The sequence below is a fragment of the Falco peregrinus genome, chromosome 19 (genome assembly GCF_023634155.1).
Source record: "Falco peregrinus isolate bFalPer1 chromosome 19, bFalPer1.pri, whole genome shotgun sequence".
Classification (NCBI taxonomy): domain Eukaryota; kingdom Metazoa; phylum Chordata; class Aves; order Falconiformes; family Falconidae; genus Falco; species Falco peregrinus.
In genome coordinates, this window is record NC_073740.1 from 4,241,565 (window position 1) to 4,263,879 (window position 22,315).

The window sequence follows — 22,315 nt, forward strand, 5'->3', positions numbered from 1 at the left end:
CTGAGGCTGCTCAATGGCATGTCTCGTGGCCTTGGTGATGACAGACCTGAGTGGAGAAATGGGGGAGCCCTGTGAGTTGGTTACAGCAGCTTTCGAGGGGAGATGTGACCCCTGGGGTCTGCATTTCATTTATCAGGATGGGGTGCTGAGTCTCTGGAGGGGCTCAAGGTGAATTATTTTCATTTTTGTTTTGCTTCTCAGCTCTGTAAAGGAAGCACAATCTGCGGTTGTCAACCACGTGCGTCAACCACATGCTTCCTCCACCAATCCCTTTCTGGCAGAGCCCCTCCGAGCCCCAGGATTAACGATGGTGGCAGGGGCTACAGGCTCGGGGTGGGGGTCCTTGGTGGGTGGCTGCCTGGTGAGGGGGATTTCGGATTCCCCCCCTGGGGTCAGGTGTGGGCACAGAGAGAAGATGGCAGCCAGGCTTACCACAGCGCTCCTCTTCATCATGCAAGGTATGGCGGCAGGTTCTCCTAGGGTGCGGGTGCTGGGCTGGGGGGAGGTGGCTTGAGGGATGGGGGGGACCTTGGGGATGTGTCTGTGGGTAACCCCTCCCGCCCCGTCCCAGCTCCCTCCCCTGGCTTTTCCCATCCTGGTGCTGCATCCGAGCTGTGATCCATCGCCCCCCTTCCCATGAACCCCCCTGGCATCGCCAGCACCAAGCTGGGGGCCCACTATCGGGCGAGCATGGAGGGAGCGAGGACCCCCAAAATGAAAGCAAAGGGAATAAAACCCACCAACCTTAAACATTGTGGAAGTTGGGTGGTTCTGTGCTTGGGGAGAGGAAGAGGAAGGTCTTCCATCAGCTTGTTGTTGTTTTTGTCCTTGCAATGTGCCTCCAAGGCCAAGGCAGTGCAGAGCTGCTGGGAACTGGGGAGCAAACGGGTTATTTGCATTTTCCAGATATTTGGGAGGAATGGAGGTCCCCACGTGGTGACAAGTCCCGCGGAGGGGTGGGCTACATCTGACTGCCCAAGTGACACCCATCTCTGCTTTCTCAGCAGCCGGGGTACGACAGGGTTGGTCATCGGAGGTGGTGGGGGCCGTTCATGGGGTGGTGTATCTCAGTCCCAGCCTGCAAAACCAGACCTACCACCAAATCCAATGGCGACGTGACAATGTAATGAAGATTGCCAGCCGGGACGGCAGCGCGCCGGTCCAGTACCCCAACACCCCCTACAAGGGACGCCTGGAGCTCTTCCCCAACAACACCCTAAAGATCAGCTCCCTTCAGGAAACAGACAGCAGCACGTACCAGGTGTACCTGGAGGATGTCGAGGGCAAGGAGCACATCGAGAACATCCTTCTGACGGTGTATGGTGAGCTGGGGGGACGGGAGGGTTGTCCCAGTGCCCACACTGGGGGGGATGGGGATGCTCCAACATCCCGCTGCCTCTTGCAGACCTGGTGCCGAAGCCCACTGTGAATGTTGAGGTGATCGGGGATGAGCCAGTGTTGTGTGAAGCCATCCTGAAGTGCTCAGTGGGGCTCAAAGGGGTGACCTACGAGTGGGAGCGGTCCAAGAAGGTCCCACTGGATACGGCTGGTTCTGTGCTGCATGTTTCCTTCAACCCCTCGCTAGAAACCTACACCTGCAAAGCCAGCAACCCCGTGTCCTCCAACTCCACCTCGCTGACCTACAGGCACCCCTGCTCCTGGATAGGTACTGCCTGCCATGGATGTGTGAGATAGCAAAACTCGGGTGGGGTGGGCAGCAAGGTGCCCTTGGCTTGGGGGGGAGTGGGGGGTGGTCCCCCAGAGCAGTGGCCGTGACCCTGAAGATGGCGGGTCCCTGCAAGGCTGGGAGTGCCTCATGGGTCAGGAGTGGTGGGTCCTGGTTTTCCCCCTGTACCATGGGCTGGTGGGTGGCAGGAACCCACCTGGGGAGGGGGTCGGGGGGCCCCTAGGGAACCCCACAGCCCCCCCCCACACCCTGGATCTCCCTCTGCCTCCAGGTGAGTCCTCCAGTGCCGCATCCTGCACCACCACCAGCGTGCTGATGGCCCTGGGGTACTTCGTCCTCCTCCTTTTCCTCCTCCCTCTGGATTAAGGGTGCTCTTCAGTTGACCTCTGTACTCATCTCAGCACCCCCCACCACTGGACCAGCGCCTGGATGAGGCCCCCAGGCTGGCTGGATGCAGAAAGATGCAGGTGCTCAAGGGAACTGTTAGAACCAGCATCGGTTACACCATCACCCACCTGGTCTCTGGCTGCTCCGCTGCTGCCTTCAGGGTCCCTCCTCCCCTTCTCTCCTTTCCTTCATTCAGAGATCATGTTCTTCAGACTGGAATAAAACGGGTATGAATATTGTTGCAACCGGTTTTTGTTTGATTGTTTGGTTTTCTTTTTTTTTTGAGAATGCCAGCAATCTAAATTGCTAAATTAATGGTTAACTGCTTGGAAATCCTCTTCTCCCCAGCCCTGGGATCTGTGAGGAAACCCAATCTATCCCTTTCCTGGGGGTCCTCAGCCATCACCTGCTGTGGGTGATGCCCTTGATGGGACTGATGAGCCGTGGGACAGTGCAGGACAGTGCACGATGTGTTTAGCTTGAAACTGGGGACACCGGCTGGGTGCAAGGACACCAGAGCATCTCGTGGGGGCAGAACTAAGGTGGTGCTTTTCTCTCTGTGAGGGAGGGATCCGCAGGGTGACTATGGCCTCTGTCTTCAGAAACGTCTCTGTACACATTAAATGAATTTTAACCCTAAAGACCACATTTTTAGGTACCTGTTCTGCATTCTCTGGGCTGGGCTTGGCTGCAAAGGGTGCTCATGGACTGCAGGAGATGATGGAAGGAGCCGTGTTTCCCACCCAACACCCTTGCTGGGGACAGGAGCCCCTCCACAGTTGTCCCCCACAGGAGGAGCTGGTTCTGGATGGCGGGACATGGGCTGTTGGGGTGGGAGGATGCGTCTTGTGAATGATGGTGATGGTCCCTCAGCCTGCAAGGAGGGATGGGGACATGTTTCAGGGCCACCGCAGCTCTGGGACGTGGCTGCTCCAGTGAAGCAGCTCAAGAAAGGGGAGAACCAGGTTCCTACCCTCCATAAAACCCAAGAGGCATCGCTTTCCAGAACTGTTTTTAAGTAAAGACACCTAAGGTCAGATTCATCAAAGGGTCAACAGGGACCTTGCTGACTCATTTGAAAAATCAGTAAGGAGCACGAGTCTGGGGGCCTTGGTGAGGACAGACCTGAGCAGAGAAATGGGGGAGCCCTGTGGGTTGGTTACAGAAGCTGTCAAGGGGAGATGTGACCCCTGGGGTCTGCATTTCATTTATTGGGGAGGGGGATTAGGGTGGGACATGGCATGCTCTATCCCCAGAGAGGGTCAAAGTGAATTATTAATTATTTCTTAATAGAGAGATCACTTAAGGAAGGGCAGTTTGCGGTTACCAACCACATGGTTACCCCACCAACCCCTTTCCAGCAGACCCCCTCCGAGCCCTGCGGTAAAGGCTGGTGGCAGGGGCTGCAGGCTCGGGGTGGGGGTCCTTGGTGGGTGGCTGCCTGGTGAGGGGGATTTCGGATTCCCACCCTGGGGGTAATTAGCAGCTTGGGGTAATTTCTACTGGTGGGCTGATGGTTTTAGCACCAATGTTTATTTTTGCAGAAATCCACCCCCCCTTGTTGAAAATATTTGCTTGGGTCTTGGTCCTTTCCTATATGGAGGTTTGGGGCTCTTCTGCCTCTGAGAAAATCCAGGATGACCGCTGAGCATCAGCGTATAACCTCCTGCGAGGAACAAACACGGAGCTTGGTGCCATACCTCAGGCACCTTTCCAGCCAGGAGACTTCAGCCTGAGCTGATAGGGACAGTAAAAGGCTTTAGGATTGTTCTGTTTGGTTAAAGGAGGATTTTTGTGCCCCCAAGTGCTTCTTGGAGGGATTTTTTCTTGATGGTTTTGCATGTTGAACTATTTTCTGTGTTTCTCCTGGTGGGTGTCAGCCCAGCGTGGTAGCGCCCCGTGGGTGCTATCAGGCTTTTATGCCTTTCCTGGACCAGTTTGTGGTCAATGGTCTTCTCTGTGCCCTCCCTGGGGCCAAGCTGGTGGGGCCCGTCCACCGGAGACCTCCTTCCAGCAGGATTTGTGCCGGGGCAGCTTGTTCATCTGCAAAATACCCCAAGGTGATCACAACTCCATCCCTGGCCAAGTCCTCCATCCAGGAGCCGGCTGCCGCTGGTGGGAACCGCCATGTTTCAGCCCAAAGCTCCTTGTGTGCGTGCATGGGGTGAGAAAAGGATTCCTCGTGTTGCCCTTCCTCGTCCTTTTTTTCTTTTTTTCCCCCTCTGCTGAGCTGTTGCACAAACTGCTGGTTATTGGGAAATGGTTTGGTGGGTTGGTTTTTTTTTTCTCAGCCTGTTGCTTTCGGAGCAGAAAGGAGCAGCCTGGCAGGATGCTGGGGTGGTTGAGTGTGGTTTTAGGCAACAAAACTCGCAGAGGTCTTGGAGTCTGGCTCCACTGAAAAGTGGTGGGATTTAAGTTAACCCTTCCAGCACTCACAGTCGGTTTAAAACAGCGGAGGAATTCCTGCTTCGCGCCGTCGCCTCCGCTCTTCTCCGAAAACCAGAAAAAGCAACGAGAATGTGAAGAAAGTGACAGGAAAAAAACCCTTCCCCCCATTTTCAAGCTGTGCGGGCTGAGCATCCCCTGGAGGTGAATAATTCATTCCACTAAAAACACAAAAACAACCAAGCTTTTCTCACCCCTTCCCAGCAGCGGAACAAGTGAGTGGCGTTTTCCCCATCCTCCCCATCCCTGGCTCTCCACTGAGCACAGGAAGCTGTGGTCCCTGCTCCATCCCCACCAGGGGGGGGACCTCCATGGCAGGGGGGGGGGACCATCCCCATCCCTGAGCACTTGCGGTGGGGCTGGCCTCGAAGAGGAGCAAACTGAAGTCCAGGCTCAAATCCCTTGAGTCTTCAGCTTGGGAACAAGGGGTGGGTTTTTCCTCAGTCGGTTTTTAAAGACCACCCATACTCCTCCTCGTTGTAACTCCTGTGCAGGCCAAAGCAGGGATATGGATTAATGCTGGAATATTTGAGGCTTTCCTGCAGCAGTGGGCATCGCGACTGCAAAGGCTGGTGCACGCCGGCTCTCAGGGTGGGCTTTGTGCTGGGTCCCAGTCCCGTGGCATGCGGATGGAGAAGCAGCTGGGATGATGCCACACCACCCGCCTCCACCCCTGTGGTGGTAGCAGGGTTTGAAGGCTCTGTACAGCCCCGGGAAGCTGTTACTGTATGTGAAATTATCTTTTTTGCTGGTTGTTTCCTCTTCTTTTGGGGTCAGGTTAAAGACTGCAGGATGATGCAGCTCTGGTACAAACTAGAAAATGATGCTCCGTTTCCTTCTGCAGGTCTCTTGGGGTGTCTCCAGCAGAGCATTCAGCAGCACAACTCAGTGCTTTGAATACTTTCCACTCAAGAGAAAAGAAAAAAAAAAAAAAAAGAGTAATTCAGCCAAAAACAGGAAACACATGGCCGGGGGCAGGTCTCTGATTTGAGTACACCTGTTCTTATAATGAGCCCAGCAACAATTAACTCCACTGCAGACGACTGGTGAACAGAGACATGGGCTGCAGCGTGTGTCTCTGGCTGCTGATCTCTCTCGGCCGTGTTTGGGGTATGTATGTTTTCCTCTCCGTGAAATACCTCGGTTCGGATTGTTTTGGAATTTTTGTCAGATATTAAGACCTTTAGAAATCACGAGCTGTGTGCCGGGTGGACGGGCAGATCTAGTATAAATATTCATATAGAAGATAAATGGCTTGCAACTCCAAGCTGGATGCGTGGTGCATCCCTAATACGCTCCTACTAGTCAGGCTGAGGGAGGAGAGAATAAAAGATGATGAATGAACAAAGACGGTGATGGAGAAAGTGTAGCTGCAGTAGTGAAGCACTCTACCGTGTGTTTTAATGGGGTATTCATAACGCCGAGCAAATAATTTAGTACCAGATGTGAACTGGGGTACTTGAGATGAAGGACCTTGGTGGATTGTCTCGCTCCGTGATACTGAGTGTCTCGGATCAAGAGGTGCCAGTGGGCTGGGAGATGGTACCCGAGCAGTAAAGTGTGTTTAAGGTGAGTGGAAAGGGAGTGGCAGTGGGGCAGTGCCTGTTTTCTGGGTGCCAGGAGAGTCCTGGCCAGCTGTGGGTGATCTCCTGGGGAGGATGTCCTGGATGAGTCTAAATCCTCTGCCCAGAGCAGCTGGTCAGGGAATGAGGAGCACCTGGATTCCCCAGGGCTCCTTGCCTCCCAGCCCATTGATGGTTATGGGAGGATGCTGCAAAATCGGGTTTGGTGGCACTGAGCCCCTGCAAGAGCACTGGGGTGAGTCAGGACGCCCCAGCAGAGCAAAGGGACCTCTGCCTAATCCTGACCCCCTTCTCAGTGCCAGCTTGATGGCTGTTCTTCCCCGGGGACACTGTGTGTGTCCCCACGGCCCCATAACCCCTCTGCCACTGCATCTGTGGAGCTGCTGGGTGTAAAACAAAGGGCTTGGCCAGGAAACCAGAGCCCTTGCTGCGCTGGGGTTTCTCCTCGGCTCTGCTGGCTCGCAGTTACTCGAATACCTGCCTTTAAACCCCCGCCGGGCTTTTCTGCCTGGCCAGCACACCAAAAGTCCCACGGGCCCAATACCTGATGTGGGGCTGCTCTGGATCTAATGCTGTTCCAACACGGATCGCTTGCCTCCCTCCAGCTGAGCTTCGGCACTGACACTTTCCGTCCCCTTTACATCCCTCCTCCCGCAGCCTTGCTCCCGCTGACCTGTCTTCCCAGCAAAGGAGATGCTGTTTGCCAGAGCGGAGGGTTTTTCTCATGTGATGTAAAAAGGGCTTTTCCATTTGGTGATTAATGAGGAGCCTGACCGCTGCATCAAAAATACACGTTGCTGAGAAAATACAGCATCCGTCTGAGTGCTGGGCTTTACAGTAAATGTATTGGCGAAAAAATGGGTGATGGACTGGGTCAGCTGGACTGTGGAGTTTCTGTGGGGTGACAGTCGTGTCCGCATGGCTGCTTTGGTGGTGGGGAGATGCAGTTCACGGGGAGAGCTCAGAAATTGCTGTGTTTTGTGCCACTGAGGGGGAAAAACTAAGCCATGGCACTCGAGGTGGTGGTGGGGAGAGGTCTGTGGTTTTTACTGGAACTGTATGTTGCTGCAGGAGAGGCGGCTACTGGGCTTACCTGGGCCTCCCCCGACTTATTTTTCTGGGGTAGGTGTTGTGTCCCCCCCGCCCCCCCCCCCCCCCCTCGTTTTCTTTTTCTCTCTGGGGCAAAGCCTCACCCTGCTGGAAAGAAGTTGGTAGAAAACATGGGGGTGACGCCGGGGGGGGGGCCCTTCCATGCTCCCACTGTCGATGGCTGGCAGCAGCGCTGAGCTGGCACCTCTCCCCATGCTGTTTCCTACAAAAACAAACTTGTTTGCCCAGTGATGAGGGCAAACATGAATCATTGCCTTACAGCAAAAGACAGGAAAGGGTCTGGGGGAGAAGACGCCCCCATGTGCTCTCCAGGAAATCCAGGTGGTTGAGATGCTTTGGGACGTGTGGGAGATACCTGCACCTCTCTTCTGAAGAGCACTTTTCCTTGGCCACCAAGATGCACACCTGGGACCACGTTGACCAGTAGGACAACCTGGGATTTACCCCCGAGCCCAGTTCCAGGGGGCTGCAATTCCTACAAAGTCCCACTGAAGGTCTCTGGAGCTGAGGCGCTCGCGGGAGGTGGATGCCCTGACGTGCACCAAGCTGCAGGCTTTGGCCAAGAGCCACCGTACATCGCTCCCCTCTGGACTGCTCTGGTGTCACCGGGACTTCTCCAGGCTGGTCCTACCACTGCCAGCACCCTTCTCCCAGGTCCAGCATCACCACCAGACCTGGACCACAAGTGCCTTCCCCTGCTGGAAGTAGCCCTGCTCCATGGGGTGATGTTTCACCACGCTGGCTGGCTGTGCCAACAGAAAACCCAGAATCTCAAATCAGGATTTGGCCATCATGCACAGCAGCGCCCGACATGGGGGAATGCTGAGGCTGATGCAAACAAACTCTCTTGCTTTGCTCTGGGAAGGCAGGAGTGGGGAGGAAGAGCAAAGGAAGGCAACGCTCCTCCTCTGGCTGCTGAGCTGAGTTCTTGACTCGCATCCTTTGGGGTCCAGGATGTGGGGCTGAGGGCTGGGGGTCGCTCTGTTGGTTCTGGGGGTGGTCCTGCGGCTTGAGAATGGGGCAGAGCTCACGCTGAGCCCTGCTGTGTAGTGTGTGTTCCCCCCTGCCAGCAATCGCTGGCACAGGATGTGGTGGATAACCCCGAGCGTGAAAATGCAGATAGATAAATCAGTTGAAAATTGAACAGATTATCTCGTACAACCCAAGCTGCCTCCAGTCTGCGGATTACCAGGGTTGGTCTGATGCTGTCACCGGCTTCTGCAGCCCTGTGGGCATCTGCCTTCCTCTGGTAGAGCAGGGATGGGGAGGGGGATGGTTGCTCTGAGCCCCCCCCATGCCTCCCTGCCTGCCTCAGCCCTTCTCTCCGCTCTCTAGGCATGGGCCATGGGGCGAGGGAGATGGTGCTGGGCACCTTGGGGAAGGCGACGACATTGCAGATCCCCCCCGACCTCCAGGACCTCACCCTGCGTTTTGGAGAGGCTGTCTGGAAGCGGGACACGGAGGACCCGCAGAGGAAACTCGTCCTGCTCAAGTACTTGGATGGCAACTACACCAACTACATGCAGGGACGAGCTCTCTTCCACAGACTGAACTTTTCCCTGGAGATCCTGAACACCAGCCGGCAGGACGGGCAGCTCTACGAGTACATTGTCAGCAAGGGGCCGGAGGAGAAAGTCTGGCAGATACAGCTGGAGGTGTATGGTGAGACACGCTGCTTCGGGAGGACCCTGTTGGATGCTGGGAGCAGGTCTGGGAGGTGGGTGGAGGATGGCCACTCTGGTGTCAGGATGCTGAAGTGAGTCCAGGACCCCCTTGCAGCCCTGTATGGGTACCCCAAGGAGCCTTCGGGTGTGAAGCCCGTGCCCCTTTCTAATGCTGTTTGCAGTGAGTCTGGGGCCAGACTGGTTCCTCTCCATCTTCCGGGGATTTAGGAGATGCCAGCAGGACTTCCCAGGCAGTGGCCAAGGCAACATTCTCATCCTTCTCCAGACACAAACCTTTGTCCCCTCCCTCCCTCTCCCCAGAGCCAGTGTCTGATCCCAGCATCCAGATCCTCAGCCAGGTACCGGCTAACGGCAGCTGCACCATCACCCTCAACTGCACGGCGGCGCGAGGGGACAGCATCTCCTACAGCTGGGGCAGCCAGGACAGCAGCATCTCGCAGCTCTGCTCCCACAACGGCAGCCTCCTGCACCTCTCCTACCCGCTGCAGAACACAAGCATCCCCTGCACCTGCACGGCCAGCAACCCCATCAGCACCCGGGTCATCGTCTTCAACTCCTCCAAGTGCAGCTATGAGCAAGGAGGTAAGTCCCCAGTTGCTGACCTGGCTCCCTCCAGCCTCCAGGTCCTGCTCTTACTGGGCAGGGGGAATTTCATGCTGCTTTTGGCAGCCCCAAAGGAGCCTTTTGGCAAGAAAAGTGGCCACTGCGTCACCTGCCCAGCCCTTTCTGTAAATGCTGGCTGCCTGCCTGCCTCCACCGCCGGCTCGGTCATCCCGCTTGCCCGCACCGCTGCTCAGGGCTCGTTTTAAATGCATGAGACTAATCTGCTGGGTGGTTTGGGGGTGTTAAAAACCCAGGGACAACTTCCCCTTCGGGCTAAAAGTCACACTCTTTCTCGCCGGGATTTTTTAGCACACCTCGTGACCTGGGGGGACTTTTGCTGGGGCTGGGCAGCGTGGTGGCTGCCCCTTTCCCTGGGGACCCGCGGATGAAGTCACCCCTCTGCTGGGGCTCTCACAGTGACTTGTGCTGGGAAAAGATCCCTCTGGGGAAAACGGTTGGGACTCTGGCTTAGGAAAAGGGAGATGCTGAAATGAGATGCTCCAAGGGGGTTTTGGGCTTGTTTCTCACCCCCTTGCACTAGGGGACAACCCCTGCAAGGTGTCACTGTCTGGGGTGGGAGCAGGGCCAACCCAGGAGCTTCCTGGGGGTGGGAACCTGGCTGGAGCTGTGGAGCTCTGTCCCAGGGCGCTCTCCCAGTGTACCTGCTGTGCGAGGGCATTTTACAGGGGGGCTGCCTCCCCGCAGGCCCCCATAAAGCCACCGGAGACGTTTTTAGGGCTTTATCTGGCCCTGATCTGGCCCCCAGCAGGTTTTTCGCTGACTGTTGTGGTCTGGAGGAGGTTAGCGAGAGCTCCATTCTAAAGAAGCATTTCCTGCCCCCTTGTTTCCTGTTCTATTCAAATCATCAGCCCAAACGAGGTGATGAGCAGGGGAAAGATTTTAGCAGCCCACTCTGCTCAGCTCTGGGTGACCTCGAAGCCCAGGGCCGGTGGCTGACCCCCTCCCCTCTTTGCCCCCCATCTCAGGCAGTGCCGGGCTGAGGAGGGAGCATCTGGTGCTGCTGGTGGTGTTGCCCATCGCTGCAGTGATCGTGCTCATCGGTGCCTTCGTGGCCACCCATTTGGCCATGCCCATGGGTGAGTGCTGCGAGGGAGGGTGCTGGGCTGGTTGGTGGTCCTCAGCTGGGGTGGGCCTTGTCGGGGGGAGAAGTTGCCCCCAACCATCCCGGTGAACAGACCCAGGGGCTGGGCGGGCACCTCGTCTACAGAGTACCCTTGCCCTTGGGAAAGCGTTAAATGTGTTTCTTTTGAAGCAGAGAGCCAAAGGCAGGAAGGAAACCAGCTTAAAAAAAAAAAAAAAAAAAAAAAAAAAGAAGAAAAAAAGAAACGTACCAGCACGTGATCTCCAATGCTTTACCCATATGATGGGCTCTTGAGATCATACTGCAGTCTCAAGGGGAATGGAACGATCTCAGCCCAGATTAGAGCAAGCACCATCTCTCTGAGCGCCTCATCCAGGCTGTGCCCTCCCTTCCCGTTCCCTGTCTAGTGACAAATTTGCAAAACTGACCCTGTGGTGCCCAGAAATCCTCTGACCGCGGCCAGGCAGCTGCAACGATAGGGATGCAGCAGGGTCCAGCCAGGGAGCACCGTGCTGGGAAGGGATCCAGCATGGGCTCACCTCACCGTGCCTCGGCTGTGGCTGGCAAAGCGCCGGGATCCCTCCCCAGGTCCCTGCTCCCCTCCCAGCTCGGTGACTTGTTTATCCCTTCGCAGCTGGCCGGGAGCAGGAGCAGTCGCCGCTCGCCGAGAACAACGCGGTGCACACCATCTACTCCCAAGTGCAGCGGGTGCAGGTGAGCCATGACCAGCACGACCCCAGACAGCCTCGGTGCACAGGGGAAAAATGCTCCTTTAGCCCTGGAAATGCTACAGGACCCCAAGCACTGCAGCCAGCAGGGAGGGTGGGCACGATGCTGCCAGGGTTTCTTGGGTGGGCAGGGGTCTCTGACTGCAGCATCCTGACCTCAGGAGGCAGCACCCAAAGCTCTGGGTGGTTGCTGGGTGCCTCCTCGCTGGTCTGCAGCACGCTCAGTGATGGGCTTTGGCCACTGGGTATCAACTCGTCCCTGTGACTGGCGAAGGAGTGGGTGAAATTGTGGTTGGGGGGGACTGGGGTGGCCGTGGGCTCACTGGGGTCACCCATCCCTGTTGTTGCTGGGGTCAGCCTGGTCGCTGTTAATTTGGGAATCACTGGGAATGCAGTGGCTTCCCCAACCCCCAGCATCCCAGAGTGGCTTTGGGGACAGACTGTGTGGTGTGGCCCCCCCCCCCCGGCCAAATCCTGCTCAATGCAAACTGGGGAAGAATCGGTGGGTGCCTGTAGGGTGGAGGGAGGGAAGGCCCCCCCAGCAAGCTGCCTGCCGCTGCTCATCTTTCGCCCTCCATGCAGAAGCAGAAATGCCCCGCTGCCGCCGAGCACCCCTCCTGCACCACCATCTATGCTGCAGCCACTGGCCTGCCCCCCGACATGGCCCTGGCCCCCGGCACAGCCCCCCATGCCCCACGCAGCCCCCTGACACAGCCGCCTGCCCCGCAGGGCCATGCACCCCTCTCACAGGTAAGGGTGCCTGCCCTCCCCAGTCCTCACCCTGTCTGGGCATCGCTGTGGGATGACCCACAGCCCCCCCAGCTCAGGCACCTCGCCGACCCCTCTGCTTCCCCACTCTTTTGCAGAGCCCCGACAAGGAGCCCATGACTGTTTACGCCAGCGTGATGATGCCCATGGCCTGAACTTCTCCCGGCAGCAGGCAGCAGCCCAGCCTCTGCTCACTGGCCACCGACATCCCCATTCCCAGCTGGAGGAAACCCTGCTCATCACTTGGGAATTGGGGCAAACCCCTCCGGCATGTGCCAACCCGTACCGAATTGAGCTGGGGCTGCGACAACAGCCACGGAGGTGAGGGATGGAGGAGGAAAGCAGGGCTGAAGGAAGGCATGAAATCTCACCAGGTCACAGCTCAGGGCAGCCAGCAAGATGCTGAAGCACCAGGAGAAGGTCGAGGGGCTCTGGGTACGACCCTGCAGCCGGGCATGAGCAAGAGAGAGAGAACTGGCACCTCGGAGGGAAAGAGTTGGTGCAGCAGCACTGGGAAGTGTGGCTGGAGTAGGTCTGGACCCCAACCCCATCCCTGCCCCGTGGGTTTTCACCCCACAGCCTCATCCTGTGGCCCCAGATTCACTAGAGGGAGCCCCCAGCTCATGACAGCTGGTGACACCGATGACGCATGGGGACGTGGCTTCAATGTAGCAGTGGGAAAAATAAGAAGCATTTTTTTTTTGTTTGTTTTTTTCAACCTCTGCTCCACAACCGGTTATGAAACTCGGTTCAAAGACAGTTTTGCAATCCCCTCGGGGCTGAGCCCTGCCCTGCGCCGGGGGCACCGGCAGCCCGCGCCTGGGGAAGCTGCCGTGTCCCACCGCACTTTTCCATCCCCATCCTTTTCCACCGATGACTACAGGAACAGGGGAGGTTCTTCCAGGTGGACTATTTAAAGCTGAATTTCTGGCTGAGAGGGGGAGGCAGCCCCTGCCCGCAGCAGCTCCTGACTTCCCTGCAGAAATACCCAGCAAGGGGGATGCTGGAGGTGGCCTGGATAAGGGACTAGGGCTGCAAAAAACTTTCAACCCCCTCCCCATCCTAGTCTGAGCCATTTTATAACCCCAGCATAACTCAGCTCATGCAGCAGGTCTGATCTCACGTGCTGCTGTGAAGGAAAAGGAAAATAAATTTACAGTAGAGCCTTTTGGAAAGGTTTGCTTCAGGATTGTGTCAGGGGCTGGATTAGGCTTTGCTGGGGGCGGGAAGAAATTGGTGTTTTGGACCTTTCTAGCTTCCTCCTTTTGTTACTGTAGAAAATCAGCTGAGCTTCTTCCTTGGAAAAGTCTGCCTGCAAAGTAACTCCTTCCCTGGAAGAGTAGGAAGGTCAATGGAAGGGCAAAGTCACGCTGGTCCTTGCACCTCTGAAGTGGTGTAAATGCTCCAAATGCTGTGCCTGGCTCTGGGTGCAGGATGGAGCCCAGTGCTACCTGTGCTGGTCCTTGCCGAATGCTGGGGCACCCTGTGATGTGCCGCCGCGGTGGGCAGCCAGGCGTCGTGGCCGGCCCCATGGCTGCCAGGGGACCACAGATGCTCGATGTGGGGAAGAACTCGAGTAAAAATGCGAATATTGCCGTTGCAGAGGAGCATCGAGCTGTGATGCTGCAGACTCCCAGGTGACGGACTCCAAGGGACTTACGGGGTGACTTGTCCCCAGGGGTGTTTGTGCCTCTCGTCCTCCCTCCCCCACTGGGGTGTGGTGAAAGAGAGGAGCTGTTTTTAGACAGCTCAGTGATACTGGTGCTTCCGGATTGAGCAACGATGCTGGTCCCTGTGCCCTATGCTGGTCCCTGTGCCCCACATTCCCAGCTGGTCCAGCACACTTCCCCCACCTGAATTTCAGTATGATGCCAGTGTCATGCTACTTCCCAGAATAACCTGAATTGGGGAAGTGGTTGCTTTCCCTACAGCTGTCGTTTAACTGTCTTGTCTAGGGGGGGTGGAGTTGGGGTCTTAGCATCCCTCATTGTAGAGGAATGAAGGCAGTGGGTTGATTAGTGTTGATAATATGCATCTGTGGCCTTGCCTTGAAGGCAGTGGGTTGATGGACATGGACGATGTGCAGCTGTAGCTCTTCCCGCTAAGCAGTTAAATATCCCTGAGGATTGTGGGAGAGGTGGTCAGACAGAGGAGGAGCAGTGTGGTCTGACCTCTGGAGTAAGGAGAAACAGCACGGACTGTAGCATCTGACTGATGACGGCCTACTACTTTGTTTGTGCTGGAACACCTCATGAAGGATGTGCTGGTGACATCGGTCCATGGGCACCAGTGTGCTCCTGGGTGCTGACCCGTGATGGTCACCACGATATCCCTCGTGTAGGGGTCACACGAACCCCCTACAAGGGCTGGTTCTGTGGAGGAGCTGGGACACTTGTGCCCAGCCATGATGATGCTTTTTGTCCCAGCTGCCCCACTCATCTTTGCTTGGAAATGGAGTTTTCCAGCTCAAGGTTTCACTGTATGTGGGTGGACTCATCCCCTTTGTTGCCCTCCTTGTGGTAATGGCCTGATGTCACGGCTCCCTGATAGAGCACCCCCGTATCGCTACCCGCGCAGCTGGGGGGTGGAAAGCCGCCTGTGCGCAGGCGCCGTGAGTTTCCTTTTTCTGCCACAATTTATGTAGTAGATGCTGGGTGCAGGGAGCTCCTCTCTACGTGCCACGTGTCCATGGATGTGTCTCGGTGCCTGCTGCTCCCCCTCCTCCTCCTCCACCAAGCAAGTAAGTGCGAGGTGCTTGTTTTCCCTCAGTGGTGGAAGGGATGGAGCCCACGAGGGCTCGGGGTGGGTTTAGGGGCTCGCAGGAGAGCAGAGGCAAGGCTGGCGTGTGTGACCAGTGGTGCAGGTGCAGCTCTGCGGGAATGGAGTTCGTCCCAAGGATGTTGGGCAAGCCAGGGTGAAAGATGCTCAGCATGACCCAACGCTGGTCTCCCGCTGTCGTTTGCTTCCCCCCCTGCTAACGAGGGAATGCATCAGGTCTCGGTTCTGGTTCAGTCTCCATCCAGCTGCTGCCAGATGTGCACCAGCCACTGAGTCCTCTGCTCTACTCCACGTTCAGGGAGCTTCCCTGTGTGTTGTCTCTGAGTTTGTTTTTTTTTTTTGTGTGCTCTGCGGTTTTGTTGTGGGTTATTTAGGGCCGTTTGGAACTGGAGGCGCTTTCTGCCTCTTCTGGAAAGGGGAAAGGGGCAGGGATGCTGGCTCTGCCCCAGCCCCCTCCCGGCAGCCGCGAGGGCGTTTAGCACCGGATGAGCCTTCCAGCACTCTCGTCTGCTGTTTCAACAGAATTTCCTTCTTCAAGTTTATCTCCCCAACCAGCTTTTGCGTGGTCGATGTGTGTTCTTGATGTCCTGGAGCTGACCCCATAGTGTCAGGCAGCAGGGACCAGAAATGCAGAGCCCTGGGGAGGTGACAATTGTGGGGTCTGGCTGCCCAGCAAAGCCAGGATCAGCTTGCTTTCCAGGAGCTGGGGAGAAACCCTTGTCCCCAGCCCAGACTGGACAGCACTGATTTTTAAATAGGGAAGCAGCCAAAATAAAAGGGAAATCTCCTCCTTCTCAGAAGAGTGGAGAAGCAGCTGCCTGTCTGGGGAAGAAGCCATCTCTTCTCTTGCTTGCTCATGTAGATAACTTGGCCTTTTGGTGCGGTGATGAAAGGGAATCTACCTGACATTTCTGAGCTGTTGCAAGCTTCTCCTTGCACTTCTGTTTTGCACCTCAAAGTTCTGTTTCTTCCTTCTGCCCCGCCTTCACACATAGGAAGCAGTGTGGGTGTCTGGTAGCTGCAGGGGAGCCTGGTGCTGCTCACCTCATGAGCCCTTGTGGGATGTGAAAGCACAGGTCCTGCTGAGGGACCTCAGCCTAGAGCCTCAGAGACAATTAGTTTATTTAAAATAAAAAGGAATCCCCTAATTTCTGCAATCACCTCATGACGGAGCGGTTCCTTAGTGCCCTCTGCATCCAGCATCGGTGGTCCAGTGTGCATCCTCAGCCCTAGGGATACCCCAGAGGCTTCGGGGGAGCCAGCAATGTGTGCTGGCAGCCCAGAATGCCACCAAATCCCAGGCTGCATCTCCAGCAGCATGGCCAGTGGGTCGAGGTGGGGGATTCTCCTGCTCTGCTCTGGTGAGACCCCCCCTGCCCGCAGCACCGCGTCCTCCTCTGGGGTCCTCAGATGGGCACGGACAGAGGTGAGAGCTGGACCCCCTCTGCTGGGTGGCCAGGCTGGGAGCTGGGGGGCTCAGCCTGGAGAGGAGATGGCTCCAGGGAGAAATCTGTTGCACTGAGGGTGGTGAGACCCCTCACAGTGGGTGCCCTGTCCCTGGAGACACTCAAGTTCAAGTTGGATGGGGCTCTGAGCGCTGGCTCTAGTGGAAAGTGTCCCAGCCGTGCCAGAGGGTGGGACTAAATGGCACTTAAAAGTCCCAAACCATCTGATGATGCTACAGCTTTGTCTGTAGCTGAGCAGAGGTGCTGTGTGTGACAACACGGGGGGCTCCGGGCCCCTATAGATCAGCCTGTCCGTGGCATCACGCTGTGTGATCGCAGTACAGCAAGGCTCTTCTTTTGGCCAAGGACCCTTCTCCAGCAGCCAGCCCCCAAGCTTGCTGTGTGTCGTTCCGTCCGTCCGTCCCTCCCCCCCCCCGCCCCGGGCATGCTGTCTTCAGCCCGGATTCTCTCCCCAGCGTGTGACGGTGAAGGGGAAGAGGTGATTGGGACTGTGGGCAAGTCCGTCACCTTCCACCTCCAGAGCCTGGATGGAAAAGCCGTGGCCTGGAGCTTTCACAACGATGTCATAGTGACTGTGGAAATTGGCAATCCACCTAAACCCACGTTTTTTGATGACAACTACAAGCCACGCTTGGCCTTCCCCATGACCGGCAGCGCGCTCACCATCTCCCAGCTGAGGATGGATGACAGTGGTGCCTACACCGCAAAGACCTCGAAGGCAAAAACCACCTTCACCCTACACGTGTACAGTAAGTGCCTTTCGGTGGTGGCCTTTTTCCTTTTTCCCTACACTTTGTGCTAAACCAGGGGGTTGGGGATGTCCTGACAGCCCCCTGCTTCCCACAGGGGAGCTGGTGGAGCCGGCGGTGACCTGCCTGGAGAAGAACTGCTCAGCCAGCGGCTGCTACTACACCCTGCGCTGTACCGTGTGGGACTCCAGCAATGTCTCCTACGCCTGGGACACGGGGGATGGGCTGTGGAGGAAGGGGTCCACGGTGGTGGTGGAGGAGCCGTCGCTGGGTGAGGAGCTGCTGCCACTCACGTGCATGGCACGAAACCCCGTCAGCAGCCACAACACCACTGTCATCTCACCCGCTGCCATCTGCACAGGTAACAGCCGTGGGAAGATGCAGGTATGGGTGGTGGGGGTGGGTTGTATCCTGCTCCCAGTGGCTCTGGCTTTCCCCAGAGCTGTGCCTTGGCATGCAAAGGGAGAAATGCAGACCCTCGGCAGAAGCACTTACCTCTCTCCCTGTTCTCTCCCCTCGCCATGCCGCCAGAAAGCACAGCCCACCCTCCCAGCACTGGTGAGCTTCCCAACCACCCGTCCGTGTCTGGCCTCGCTCTTCAGTGTCTGAGTGTGCCTGAGCTCGCTAACAGCGTCCAGCCACCCTGGACCCCCATGGCTGGCGAGGGGGAGATGGGGAGCCTGAGCCCAGCACAGTCCATCTCCTCCCAAAACAGCTTGCGGGGGATATTCAGGCTGTCAGGGCAGTGCCCTCAGCATCCCTGCGCTGTCTTTGTCACCTGGGGAATTTGTGGAAAGGTGGTGTCCCCCCAAAAGTCCTGGCTTGGGCTGGGAGCATCGAATCAATCCATGCAACAGCAAGGCAGAGCCAAGGATGGGCTGGAGGTGGGAGCGTGGCTCCGTGTACCTGCTGCCCCCAGCCCACGGTGGGGTTTCCCCTCTCAAAAGCCACCCGTGAGGTCCCCAGAGGCCAGAGACATTGGTGGGGGCAGCTGTGGCCATGGAGGGGCTGGGGTGGGAGTCCCTGATGCTGCTCTGTCTGCAAAGCCACTCGTCCTCGTGCAGCGTGTCACCTCCTTTCCATGTTAGACCGTGTTACCGGGAGCTAAGGGTCCCTGCGAAGGAGGGGGGGGGGGCTTGGTGGGATGCTGAAGCAGTGACGTGATGTTTCCTCCAGCTCTGATGCTGGGAAGAGGCAGATACATTTTGGGATGTTGTCACTTGACCTTCTTCTCTTTCAAGGTACCTACTCTAGCAGGCAGGCTGGAATCCTGGCCGCAGCGGTGATGGGAGCCTTGGTGCTTTTAGCCGTGGTTATCTTTGTGATCCACTGTAAATCCAAAGGTGAGCTGTTTCACCTGCAGGTAACCATCCCTGTGGAGCTGGCACGAAGGAGGTGGGACCTGAGGGGGGAGGACCTGACCTGGGGGCTGCAGCGGTGGGAGCTGAGGGTGCTGCACAGGGTTTGCTTGTGCTGACGGAGCCCCGTGTCCCTTCTCCCCCAGGCTGGAGGATCTTCCGTTTGCCTGCAGCAGAGGCTGTGAACAGAGGTAGGACTTTGGGGCTCCCCCAACCATCCCCCCCCCCCCCCCTTTTTACCTAGTTGGAATAACCTGCTCACATTAAGATCAAGAGGAAATAATTCAGGGCTGTGGCTTGGTCCCAGAGCGTACCTGACTCGTGGGACCCCAACACCTCCTCAAACCCCCATCCTGCCCACACAGAGGCAGGTGAAAGGGAACGATCCCAGATGATGTCGTGGTGGCTGAAGCTGCACTCTCCCCCAGTTTGTCATTGGAAAACTTCGTGCCAGCCCAAGAAAAAGCCGGGAGCACAGCTGGGAGATCACCAAAGCAAGCAAAGATAAGAGCTTAGAAGAGACAACTGTGGGGGGCAGAGACAAGTGATGAGGACTTGTGTGCCCCATGGCCAGAAACAACCCCCCTGTAGCATCATGTGCAGCTGGAGCAGCCTCTGCCTGCCAGGGAAAGGTGGCTGGGGGAGAGATGAGAGGCTCCTGGGAGAGATGGAGCGGCGTGATGGGGCCGCCGGGGCTGATGCACACCCTTGGCATCGCTTTGGGATCAGTTCTGCTAAACTCAGGGGTTCAGGCTGAGAAACCGGGTGGAAGAAGAGACCGCTGGACCAGTTTCTGCATCCTCTCCCTGATGTTCAGGGCTGTTTTGTTATGGGATGTGCCGTGCCCATCGCTACTATAACTGAGCTAATGCCCAGAAGAAATCTCTCTTTTTTTATATGCTGACTTCTTGGTTGTTTCCATAAGCTAAAATAAAGCTGGCACAAACGGGGGAGTTCCTGCCTCATGTTTTGCATTTCCATCTGCCCGAGCGGGATGTCGGGATGCACCCAGCACCAGGACTACGGGCTCCTCCTGGCTGATAATTTGGATCCAGCTCTTCTATTGGGAACCATGGGCAAATCCTCTCCCTGAAGTGCTCCTCTCCGCACAAGCTGAAGCCTGCACGGCTGTTCCTCTCTGGGGCTGGCAGCAGCACTTCAAATGAGGAGCACTGAAATTTTGACCCCAAAATGGGATTATGAAGGATTTAAGTCCTCTCTCCCCTCCTCTGTTCGATGAGCCAAAGGATGAGCTGATGCTAACGCTTGCTGCAATGGTGGGGAAGTATGAAGGAGAGACAAATGCGTATCACCCTCGGAAAGCAGCTGGGGATCTGGCATTTAAATAGAAAAAGCTGATTTTCACCGGCAAGTCCCTTCGGCTGCTGTCCTTTGAGCTGGAAGCAAGCGCCCCGCTCCCGCAGTGGCTGGGGCAGGAGGGATGCTGGGATGAGAAGCGATGCGATACCTCGACCCTGCCCCCCAGCCAATACCTCCAGCAGCTCCAAGGGGCTGCCGGGTGCTGCAGCCCCTGCGTGGTTGGGATTTCACCCCACCCTGGCACCCTTTTAGCTGGGATTCCCTCCAGCCCTGTGTGAGGACCAGTATCCCAGCAGCCCCGCGGGTGATGCAGGGGGGTCCACTGCAGCCCCTTCCCAGCTGTGCAGCCTCCTCCCTCGCTGCCCTGCCGCTTTTTTCTCCTTGCAGAGGCCAGCCCGGAGTGCATGACGGTGTATGCCCAAATCGGCCCTTCCCAGCAGGTGAGTCCACGCAGGCTCATCCCCGTCCTGTGCCAGACCGGGCTGTGCAGCTGGGGGGTCCCTTCATGGGAGGGGGATGGCCTGGGAGCCACGTGGCGGGGATGAGGAGGAAGGACAGCAGCTGGGCACCCCCTGGCTTTGTCTGTTATTTCCCCCTGGGAACTTGAAGGGGGACATGCCAGCGCTGGGGCTTGCCCAAAAGCAGCTGGCACGGCCGCAGCCGCCGCCTGCACTTCCCAGTGCCTCCGCAGGGTCTCTGCCCCCCACCCTCACTAAGCTGCTTCGGCTCTCCCAGGCTTTGAGATCCCTCTGCCAACTCCCAGCCCTGGCAACGCTTTTTAAAACGTTTTTCCCAGGTGCACCCGCAGAGTTCCTCTAACGCGCAGCGAGGGGAGCCAAACAGGATGCCGACCCCTGGTGTGGAGACCTCCAAAACCATCTATTCCACCATCCAGGCTATGGCCCAGGTGAGTGGGCACTCATGGCTCTCTCCCCCTCAGGGGCTCCGGCACCAAGCAAGGAGCTGGACAAGACCCCAGAGTGAGAGACACAACCCTGGAGCAAGGGGCATGGTCAGACAGGTCTTCACTGGGCTTTCTTGGGGTCCCGTGCTTCGAGCCAAGCCTGTGGGTCCCTTGTCCCTCGCCAGCGGAGGGATTGGCACCCACGAGCCCAGGCAGAGCTTTTGCCCTTTTGCAGCTGCAGACAGATGATGAGAAGATGGGTAACGGCATGCCAGAGTGCCAGAAGGAGTCGCTCAGCCAGCCAGCCTCCATGGACAGCCCCAGCAGGGCTCCGGTGTGCCCATGAGCCTGCTTTGAGCGCGGCGCTGCTCTCTGCCCACCCCTGGCCGTGGGGCCGCAGCATCCCCCCTTCCCTCCCCATCACTGCTGCCATCAATTCGCCTGTCAGCACCGGTCCCTGGCCATCGACGCGAGGATGTAAGCGCCCTGTGAGTGCAGGCTTCTCTGGCACAGGAGCTCTGCCTGTGTTTTGGCATCCACGTGGGGTTTGGGCTCCTTTTTCTGCCCTCTCCGATCAGATCAAGGCATATGGACCAAAACTGTGGCTGCAAGTCCAGCCCTCCTGGTGCAGGGACATGAGCTGATGCTCCTGGGATTTGCCCTGCAGCACCTCACAGCGCGGAGCCTCAGGATGAGTGGATGGGAAGACTTGAGGAGCCACTTAAAGCCTTTTGTACATTTCTTTCTTTTGTTTTTTTTTTTTTTTTTGGCTATACTTTCAAACTTGGCAAGTACTTTGGCTGCTTCGTTTGGTTGCTAAAACAAGAGGAAGCAAAAATAACACTTGGTGGTAGAAAGCTGAACACAGAACCATGGGTGCCTTTGCCCAGGCGCTGTGGTTTGGGTGCCAGCTGCTTCCCCAGCGCTCACTGCTCTCAGGTCCATCAGGGACCTTCCAAACCTCGCAGCATCCTGCTCAGCACCGCTTTACACCAGCAGTGAGCAGCTTGCAGTCCCTTGAGACACAGCAGGGCTGTGCTCCAGGGGCAGAAAGTGGTCCAGGCTTGGGGGGAAAACAGGACAAGGGACATGGCTGGTGCCGTTCTGCTCCATTCCTTTGATGTGTTTGTATATGAGGTTTTATTCTTGGATGAAATATTTTTATGTGAAGTGCTCTCTTTCCGGAGTTCGGCAGCTTCCCAGCAGAGCTTTAGGGAGGAGAGCAGCTCTCGGAGCCCTGAGCGATGCAGGGATGCTGCATGGCGTGGTAGCGGCCACATCCTACTGAGATGTGTGTCCTGTGGTGGTTCACCCAGAGCTGGGACTTACAAGGACCTGGGTGCCCATCGAGCAGGACCCGGGGCACATCCCCACCCTCCCTTGCTCCCCAAACTTGCCTGGGGCTGACAACTGAGCCGAACTCTCACGTTGGCATCAATTTTCCGGTGCCGCCGGACAGACAGACGCTGCCCGTGCCGGGAAGCCTCTTCCCGTGCATGCTGCTTCCCTCTGCTCTTTGTCTTGTCTGCGCGGATAGTAAATTATTCAGGGATGAAACCGGAGATTTCTTTGAAGTGCCTGGCACAGGAGAGCCCTCTAGGAGCTACTGGAATAAAAATGCAAGACACATCTGAGCTCAATT

At 57.0% G+C, this 22,315-nt stretch overlaps 3 protein-coding genes across 10 annotated transcripts; all 3 read left to right on the top strand.

Annotated features, from left to right (window-relative positions):
* Positions 1-261: 261 nt before the first annotated feature.
* Positions 262-2,319, top strand: LOC101922937 (CD48 antigen). Of its 2 annotated transcripts, none has more exons than XM_005233160.4 (4): positions 262-458; positions 1,005-1,322; positions 1,406-1,666; positions 1,959-2,319. In XM_005233160.4, exons 1-4 carry the CDS (start codon positions 308-310, stop codon positions 2,051-2,053), a joined length of 825 nt encoding a protein of 274 aa, XP_005233217.2. In that variant the 5' UTR covers positions 262-307; the 3' UTR covers positions 2,054-2,319. The 2 variants fall into 2 exon arrangements, with proteins under 2 accessions (XP_005233217.2, XP_013151163.1); XM_013295709.3 differs by having other exon boundaries at positions 1,008-1,322.
* Positions 2,320-5,277: 2,958 nt separating this feature from the next.
* Positions 5,278-13,267, top strand: LOC101922761 (signaling lymphocytic activation molecule). 2 transcript variants are annotated; one of them, XM_055791777.1, is made up of 7 exons: positions 5,278-5,629; positions 8,548-8,874; positions 9,198-9,479; positions 10,487-10,597; positions 11,237-11,316; positions 11,913-12,080; positions 12,197-13,267. In XM_055791777.1, exons 1-7 carry the CDS (start codon positions 5,578-5,580, stop codon positions 12,251-12,253), a joined length of 1,077 nt encoding a protein of 358 aa, XP_055647752.1. In that variant the 5' UTR covers positions 5,278-5,577; the 3' UTR covers positions 12,254-13,267. The 2 variants fall into 2 exon arrangements, with proteins under 2 accessions (XP_055647752.1, XP_055647753.1); XM_055791778.1 differs by lacking the exon at positions 5,278-5,629 and adding an exon at positions 7,271-8,461.
* A 375-nt stretch (positions 13,268-13,642) lies between these two features.
* On the top strand, positions 13,643-22,307 carry LOC101922587 (SLAM family member 7-like). Of its 6 annotated transcripts, XM_013295705.3 has the most exons (9): positions 13,658-14,838; positions 16,798-17,091; positions 17,189-17,452; positions 17,623-17,649; positions 18,333-18,434; positions 18,596-18,640; positions 20,157-20,209; positions 20,566-20,676; positions 20,909-22,307. In XM_013295705.3, exons 1-9 carry the CDS (start codon positions 14,787-14,789, stop codon positions 21,017-21,019), a joined length of 1,059 nt encoding a protein of 352 aa, XP_013151159.1. In that variant the 5' UTR covers positions 13,658-14,786; the 3' UTR covers positions 21,020-22,307. The 6 variants fall into 6 exon arrangements, 5 of the variants coding, with proteins under 5 accessions (XP_055647746.1, XP_027636446.1, XP_013151162.1 ...); XM_013295706.3 differs by lacking the exon at positions 17,623-17,649 and having other exon boundaries at positions 13,657-14,838; XM_055791771.1 differs by lacking the exons at positions 20,157-20,209; positions 20,566-20,676; positions 20,909-22,307 and adding an exon at positions 19,375-20,145 and having other exon boundaries at positions 13,651-14,838.
* Positions 22,308-22,315: the final 8 nt, after the last annotated feature.

Excerpts from the sequence above, each read along its gene's own strand:
- LOC101922937 (XM_005233160.4), top strand. The coding sequence starts at position 308 with ATGGTGGCAGGGGCTACAGGCTCGGGGTGGGGGTCCTTGGTGGGTGGC. Across the intron at positions 459-1,004 it reads GCTCCTCTTCATCATGCAAG|CAGCCGGGGTACGACAGGGT; the intron begins GTATGGCGGCAG and ends CTGCTTTCTCAG. Across the intron at positions 1,323-1,405 it reads CATCCTTCTGACGGTGTATG|ACCTGGTGCCGAAGCCCACT; the intron begins GTGAGCTGGGGG and ends TGCCTCTTGCAG.
- LOC101922761 (XM_055791777.1), top strand. The coding sequence starts at position 5,578 with ATGGGCTGCAGCGTGTGTCTCTGGCTGCTGATCTCTCTCGGCCGTGTT. Across the intron at positions 5,630-8,547 it reads CTCTCTCGGCCGTGTTTGGG|GCATGGGCCATGGGGCGAGG; the intron begins GTATGTATGTTT and ends TCCGCTCTCTAG. Across the intron at positions 8,875-9,197 it reads GATACAGCTGGAGGTGTATG|AGCCAGTGTCTGATCCCAGC; the intron begins GTGAGACACGCT and ends CCCTCTCCCCAG.
- LOC101922587 (XM_013295705.3), top strand. The coding sequence starts at position 14,787 with ATGGATGTGTCTCGGTGCCTGCTGCTCCCCCTCCTCCTCCTCCACCAA. Across the intron at positions 18,641-20,156 it reads AGCAGAGGCTGTGAACAGAG|AGGCCAGCCCGGAGTGCATG; the intron begins GTAGGACTTTGG and ends TTCTCCTTGCAG. Across the intron at positions 20,210-20,565 it reads AAATCGGCCCTTCCCAGCAG|GTGCACCCGCAGAGTTCCTC; the intron begins GTGAGTCCACGC and ends CGTTTTTCCCAG.